Genomic DNA, 7,997 nt, shown 5'->3' with positions numbered 1-7,997 from the left:
GTTACTAATGCGATGGTGTGATCTTGGTGAGGTAGGTAGTATTGCATCATGAAAAGCTGGTTTTGGTAACATTGCTAAGGAGACGCTGGCTAAGAAACGGTTAGGTTCATTGTTCATTATTTTGTATTGGTGGTTGAGTTGACCTTAGCGGTAATGATAGATAATGGCCATTTGCCATCAAACTTTTCTTCGTCAACTTCGTCGAGAACCTATTAAGAGTTTCCTAACAAAAAACGCAATATAACAATAATTTTGGAAAAATTTCCCCACTGGACATTTAGAAATTATCTGTCACTCATTATCCCCATCACATACAGAATAGATTTTCGTATTCTATGATAAAAGTCAATGTTGTGACAGTTAAAATATGTCAAAATTCTATTGAGGAATTTCTAATGGGCATTCCAAAATTCGTAATCTTTGGATGGGACAATATTGGGTTATCCAACAAATATATTAGGGGTATGTACTCAATCTGTAAGAGACTATTTAAATTGTGGTTGGGATATATTGATTTTAAAACGTATACGGCATCAGACAGATTTTCTTGTCACTTGTAAACCTATCGTGACATCGCGCGTCAATTCCATCCGCAATTAAACATTAAAATTTCCGTATATAATTGATTTTAGGATATTTTAGACACACCAAGCGCAAGCTCAAGTCTAACTAAATCTTTTTTAAGCGAAAGTGAAGAGGCGTTATCCGCCGGTGGTCTGTCGCGAAGAGGAGATCCGTTGTCGACGAATGAAAGATTGCGACCGACGCTAAATTTTCAGTGCGAGCGCGGCGAAGAAAAAAATTTTCAAAGTGGTCAGTTACTTTTCATGGGCGGTGGTTCTTCGAAAGAAAAACTTGAGCATAAAAATAGTACATCCGACGGTTCCGAATCTGTAATTGTTGGAAAGACTTCGTTTGGAAAGCTTTCCGAAGAGATAGTGGTGTTTAATCAAAAATTCGGTTGGTACGACAGCACCGATACCGATTTAACTGAATTAAACGTTTTAAGGAAAAGAAAAGAAAGTGATACTAGTTTGAAAATCGAACAAAAAAGTTGTGTGAAGATAGATAAAAATATCGAAGCGAAATATTCGACAAGCGAGATTGCATGCGAAAATCCATCGTGCTTGGACGTTTCAGCTGAAGAAGATACAATCGAAGAAATTCCAGATTTTACAAATAGAGATAAAAAGGAAGTCGTATTTAAAGTGTCAGTTTCTACATCCACATCCGATTGTTTGAACTGCTTTTCAATATCTGCCGAAGATCCCAATCCAACTATCACGACAACTTGTGTTTCTCATGAATCAACACAAACAGTTTCAAACAGCCAAATGAACATCGATAAAAAGCGTAATTCAGTAGATCGCTATTCCCGTGAACCACCTGAGAGGGATCAAAGTTATGATAATGGCCGATATTGCACCGATCATACCAATTGCAGGTGTCCATGCAAACCAGATTGTAAAGTAACCCGACCACCTGAATATCAACATTCACATAATCCTCACGGACCAGTTAGATACCACAGCCCACAACACTCCTCACATATGCCATCTCAAAATCAACACACCCCATGTCCTCCAATCCCTCATTCCATGCAGAGTCAATCATCGTACACAAATCATCAGTATAACCAATCCTATCAAGAATATCAACAGTTTCCTCAGTTACAATCCTCGCAATCTCAGCCGAGCTCCCAGGGATTTAAACCCCCACCCAGTTACAGCGCGAGTAATCAACAACAACCAAGAAGAGCTCCACCACCATCCAATTTTGACAGAAAGCGAACCACTTACGATCTTGCGAAAAGTGCAGAAAACATCAGGCATTCAGATCACAGTAAAATTAATAATAACATTTTCCAATCACAATCCATATTTAATTCGATTCCAGAAGTGGGCAAAAACAAAAGTGGAAAACACGATATGTCAAAATCGGAAAGTTCAGATAATTATTGTTGCAATGATTATCCCAATTCAAGCACACATAAATATCCGTACGAAGAACCCAACCAAGACCGCACCGAAAACCACGACAGAAACTGCGCGTGCGATTATTGTCACCACATGCGAAGAAACTATTACAGAAATTGTACTTGTTGTGAGTGTCGGAAAACGCCGTACGAAGAACTTAGTTCATTTTCAGAGGAATCTCAAAATATTCCTCAAAACATGAAACAAAGGAATTATCAGAAATCGGATGGGTATCATCCTAATGAGTTACCGGATGAGTTGGAAACGACCATATCCCAAAGAAATAAAGAAAGGGTTAGAAACACCATGCGTCAATTTGAAATGTTAAGTCGCCAAAATAAAAGTTTGGAAAAACCAATCTACGACGATGAAGACGACGAGGACCACTGTAATATGAGACATTGTCCAAGAAATCTAAGTCCATGTTTTAATCGTTGTAACGAGAGATGTAGCGATAGATGCCCCGACAGATGCAATATTCAAAGTAGAAATGTAACCCTAACCACTAGATCGGCTTTCTCGGCTACGCCGTTTCCAAGGAGTAAAGGGTACGTTGAAAAAGTCGCCCGATACATGGATCCCGCATTAAATGATAATACTCAAAAATATCCTAAATTTAACAGTGAACAAACAAATTCTCGGTGGCAAATGGATCCAAGGACAGGCGAATGGTACAAAGTATACGACGATGGCAACTATGATTTCCACAATAATTATCCTCCACTTCCGGATCCTCCCATGGCACAATTCCGGGAACAAGATGAATATAATAAAGGACCATCAAACTCGTATTACAACCCTCCACCGCCTATAAGAAACAGCAGCCCGACCAAACATCATCACTATCCCACTCATTCAAAAACGTGTAACTGTCGGAATTGCACACCACACAGATATTAGTTAAATTTATTGTATCGTTCATTTATATTGTATGTAGAAATATAAATGTCAAAAGTTTTTTTGTGTTCTTCGTGGTAACATAAATATTATTATATGACAACAAAATGTGTTATATAAAAAATCGAAATAAAAAAAATGTTATAAGTAAATGTTAAGTATATTTATTTATTGTCTAAAACATATCAAAGGCAATAGACTACCTTCTTGAGTCAATTTTTTTTAAATTTTTATTTTATTTTTATTTTAATGATATACATGAATTTATCCCTTTAAAATGTTAAACTACCAAGGATTTTTCTACTTGGTTTTCACATAATACCATTAAAGTAATTCGAAAGAAAAGGAAGGCGCACTGTAAATATGAACGTTTTGATAACCGACTTGACTACCTCATTTCTATTTAGCCCATCATAATTACATGGAGTATGTTAGAAAAGCTGAAACCAATATCCGTGGATAATTGTTTTGATTTTCTAACTGCTTGCTTTCTGTCTTCGGTTTTTCTTATTTTTGAATAACATCCATTGCATTTTTGTTGAACTAGTTTACCATTTTCTTTACGTGGTAATTTTTAGTTATCTGGGTCGAATTGAGTCTCGATGCAAAGCAGTGACATTGCAATTGATTTAGTGAATAATCTGAGCTTAATCTTTTTATTTGAGTAGTACTTATTGTACAGAACACAGCTATTTAGAACTAGAACTCCTATGCACTATTTCACGCTTTTACTGGCAGGACTATAATAGGATATCATCTGATCAGAGAGATAGATGCCACTTTTTATGCGATTATAATCTATTATCACAGAAGGTTTATATATGAATTCACCATTGCGATTTTTCTTGTCAACAACTTTCGCATTGGTTGTTTTCTTTTAAATAATTTTTGTATCAGTACCATGGTAAGATGAAATAATATCTAAATACTGCATCTTTTTCTATTTTCTTTTTAGTTTTTACTTGATCTCAACGTTCCGAAAAAATCAGTACCTTTTTTTAGGTACGTTGCTAAAGGTATGTTTTTTAGTTTCCTAGATATCTGATATGTCCGTGTATGGGATTTCCAGGAAGACCAGGACGCCATAAATTGGCTTACTGATGAAAATACCCTTTGACAAACTCTATACTTAGTTATTTGAATGTATTACTTACATTGTAGTATTCTTTTATGCCAATAAACTATTATTATTATTATTATTATATAATCGGCGACATCTAGAGCATGTGTTTCCTGGAGGATGGATAGGTCGAGATACTCCAATGGCCTGGCCTCCGTGATATTAAAAAGTATAATGTGCGCCACGTAAGTTTATACTAAACAAATATTGCAAAATCAGGTACATGTTGTTGCACAGACAATCCGCCAACACCCTCGTTTAGGCTGCGCTAGTTGGAGATCGTGGATTCGGGGAACCCAATTGATAGAAAATATGGGAAATAACTTCGAACACTTGCTGTGATGTTATTTTAAAATGTTCTATCTATTCGTGATTTGTAAGTAAATATCACGGATATCTATGAAACAGAAATCTTTTACTACAAATTTGTTCGCCCATTAATCATTATTCATCATGAGGAGTAAATCCCCAAGTTTATCGTATAGGTTGAGAATCAGCCTGTACATAAAAATTCCATATTTAACATCATTTAACACAACTTGAACAGTTTAATCCCGTATTTGTGAAATTTTCCAGAATTATATTGACGAAATTGGAGTCTTGCTCTATGACAAATTATACTGCTTGCTTTTTTTAATAAATAAGCTGGAAAAATTACAAATTGTCTCCTGTTTGTCTCCTGGTATAGTTGCCTGATTGTCTGCAACAAGCCAATTTTTCAAAAACAAGGCAAACTTATTTGTAGCTCATGTTTATCTTGTGAAATAGAGATGATAATATAAGCTATCTTTTCCAGTAATCTTCAATACTGGGAAATTTGATTATACCAGTAACTAAAATTATATCAAAAAAGATACTCTCTAGTTCTCGTTTCTGTAACATCAGTTCATCTATCATTCATCAGCGACGAATGGCGAAATCGATGTGAAAGGAGGTGTTGCTGAGCGTACTTATGGGTTTCTGCCACCATTATTTGTAATATTTCGTCGTCCATAAATTGTGGAATTAAATTAATTGGTTTTAAATCATCAACTCTACTAATACGTATTTTCAACCCCCATTTCTAGTAAACATTTGCCTCGGTAAGGTTTGAAATTTGCTATGCCAAGTGAAGTTTGTACATCTTCAGTACAGTAGATTAATCCTGAAGAATCTGAAGAAACAGAAGCACTTAGTCACATCGTCACTATCACTTACTTTAGAAAACCAGCTTGTATCATCACCGGAATTGTCATTATCGAATCATTTCTTCTCTTACCATAAAATAACTTTGAATTCATATTTTTAGAAGTAAATATGTTTGTACAGTTTTTCTAGTTTGGAATCACACAATCCAAGCGAATCACGTGAACTTAGACAATGCTTTCTTATTACTTACCAAATTTCTGGCTTTCTGGATAGTTTTCCCTCTCTTACCGATGATATCTAATACTGTCTTGTCCCGAGTTTGTTGTGGTCTTCCTCTTCTTCTTGTTCCCTACAACCTAATTTGCCACACTTGCTTTAGTTGTCTAGTGTCATGCATCCTTTGAAAGTAACCCCTCTTTTCTCTTCTCAATAAAGATACTCAACGTTCAATATTCAATACCCTTTCTATATCATTGTTTCTAATCTTATCCCTTCATGTCACACTTTTCACTCTTTTCAGGTACTTCAGCTAAAAAGACGCAGCAATGTGATTTTCAGTTTCGAGTTAATATGGTATTAATTGTAGAGCCTCGGTCACAAGCGACCTCGGCTTAATCAGATAAAATCATAATAAGTAAGAAACAAACTATTCTTCTATATAGGTATAATATAATGGTAATACGTAGTGCTTCACGGATGGAGAAGTATGTATTGTTATGGTCGATTCGAGATTTCAATCGTTCTTCCTGTTGGAAAGGTTCCCTTTGGAAAAGGGCAGACGTTTCGCCAAGATCTCACTTGGCATCTTCCTAGATACCTTCTTACCTTGGATATATATATCCAGCTTTTGCGGTCCTCTCAGTCCCCTGATGCCAGGTTTCTTTCGGACATTGCCTTCTTTGTCCCCGATTTTTTTCTGTTGGACTCCATTACATTGCTTTCTTCGGGATTCTTCCTGGGCCCATTCTTTGAACGTATTGGAGCTGTCTTCTTTCGACTTCATCGTCTATTGTTGTTAACGTCTCCATTAGCTCTCGTATATCGGAATTGCGCACTCCATCTAGTTTAAACTTGCCAGCTGCTCTTCTCCAGAAATCCAGCAACCGGTTCTCTATTTGTTTGTTTCATTGCCAGGTTTCACACCCATAGTGCCACGGGGATGAAGATAGTGAAATATAGTTGTTTTCTTTTATTTGAGATCTTTTTTGACTAAAGAAGGGAGTTTATGGCTTTTTTTATGATACAATTACCAAGCTAATAAGAGTGATAAGTAAGGTTGTGCGTACATTATATGTGATCTACAGAACATCTAAGTGAACTAATCATTTTCAGACGTCTTGTGTATCACATAGTATATACACGTACTTTTTTCTTTCATTAGTGTACTAAAACAATTTATATAGTTAGTATTGTACAAGAACGGATCCTAGTGGAGCGCATATATAGTAATTGCAAAAATACTAAATAATTGATATAATTGCTTGTTTAATATGGAAAGACAATAGGTTAATAATATCTTGGTATTTCCAAAAAAAAACGATGAAATGTCAGTAATTGAACGTCACAAGCAGTCATAAAGCAGTCATAAGTCGGTCACCTTTTGTTTGTATTAGGTGTAGAATATTTCGATCAAAATTCCTCAAAATTCACGCGTGTCGACTTTAATATGGAACCTATTTAAACTCCACCAAACAAGCCACACTTCGAAACATCTAAGTAAAATCCCTATTCAAAAAATACTAAATCAAGGTAATAACCACAAATGCCGTCAACCTGACGGATTTACTTTATTCACTTTATTAATTTTATCTTATCATTTACTTTTATAACATACAAATTGAAGATGGGATCATATCTCGATGAATACCCACAATCTTCACGTAGTACCATGTATCTAGCCTACCAGAATTCCGATGAGTATCCTGAACTTCTCGAGGATTTACAAAACACAATTTCCCAAAGAAACAAGTCCAGAATTCAACACACTATGCGCCAATTTGAATATTTAAGTAATAATAACAAAAACATTGATAAGTCTGTATTTGCGGAAGATGATCGTAACTACAATGATCAAAATAATAACGAGAATGAGCAACGTTATAACCACAGGTTTGTTTGATATTTTCGTAGATTTGAAAATTTTTAATCAATCTTTTAGTTCTAGATGTTGCAGAAAACACGGTAATAATTGTCAAGTTTGTGATTATTGTCCAAATTTTTACGAATGCAGAAAAGTTTTCGAATCAAATCAACCGTCAAACGATTATAGAACACACAGAAGCAGACGGTACACAGATTTAAATAGTAATCGTTGCGTGGACCCTTCCTGGAGCGACAGCCAATTAAAAAACGGACAACAGAGGAGTCTTTCAAATTCACGTTGGCAAATGGATCCTAGAAGTGGTTCATGGATAAAAATGTACGATAATGCTAGATACGATTTTCGAGACTATCCCTCTTATCAGTACCAAGAGACAAATTATCACAATAATTGCTCTTCGAAAATGCTCCCATCCAAATTACACCATTACTTCTCGAGGCAACGACATCGATCCGGAAGCCGCAAGCGTTTTCACGAAAACAGCAACAACGTGTGTACGTGTCATCATTGCACTGAATACAGGCATTAACGAGAAACCAGACTTTTTTTTCTCAAAAAAATAATTTCAATGTGTAATATGTGTTAAATAAGTAGGTATGGTCAACATTTTGAATTTTTTTTTGTACATTAACATTTTGGAACTTGGCTTGTCTATTGTAAAACAGATGTATGTTATTAATCACATCTCTTTATATTTAACACTGTATTAATGTAAGAACCAAACAAGGCTACAATATTTTAATAGCTAATACAGTAAACTGTTGTATTCAAAAAA

General features: G+C 35.4%; 1 protein-coding gene and 1 long non-coding RNA gene across 4 annotated transcripts; both read left to right on the top strand.

Moving 5' to 3' along the window:
• Nucleotides 1-344: 344 nt before the first annotated feature.
• On the top strand, nucleotides 345-2,933 carry LOC111425731 (uncharacterized). Of its 3 annotated transcripts, XM_071197836.1 has the most exons (4): nucleotides 345-462; nucleotides 643-1,842; nucleotides 1,897-2,524; nucleotides 2,600-2,933. In XM_071197836.1, exons 1-4 carry the CDS (start codon nucleotides 396-398, stop codon nucleotides 2,874-2,876), a joined length of 2,172 nt encoding a protein of 723 aa, XP_071053937.1. In that variant the 5' UTR covers nucleotides 345-395; the 3' UTR covers nucleotides 2,877-2,933. The 3 variants fall into 3 exon arrangements, with proteins under 3 accessions (XP_071053937.1, XP_071053938.1, XP_022915841.2); XM_071197837.1 differs by having other exon boundaries at nucleotides 346-462; nucleotides 686-1,842; nucleotides 1,897-2,933; XM_023060073.2 differs by having other exon boundaries at nucleotides 346-462; nucleotides 1,897-2,933.
• A 3,579-nt stretch (nucleotides 2,934-6,512) lies between these two features.
• LOC111428250 (uncharacterized) lies at nucleotides 6,513-7,828 on the top strand. Its single transcript, XR_011640863.1, has 3 exons — nucleotides 6,513-6,870; nucleotides 6,965-7,230; nucleotides 7,280-7,828. It is a non-coding gene; the product is annotated as an uncharacterized lncRNA (long non-coding RNA).
• The last annotated feature ends 169 nt before the right edge of the window (nucleotides 7,829-7,997 follow it).

Source organism: Onthophagus taurus, chromosome 7 (assembly GCF_036711975.1).
Source record: "Onthophagus taurus isolate NC chromosome 7, IU_Otau_3.0, whole genome shotgun sequence".
NCBI lineage: Eukaryota > Metazoa > Arthropoda > Insecta > Coleoptera > Scarabaeidae > Onthophagus > Onthophagus taurus.
This window is presented reverse-complemented; position numbering and strand designations above follow the sequence as displayed.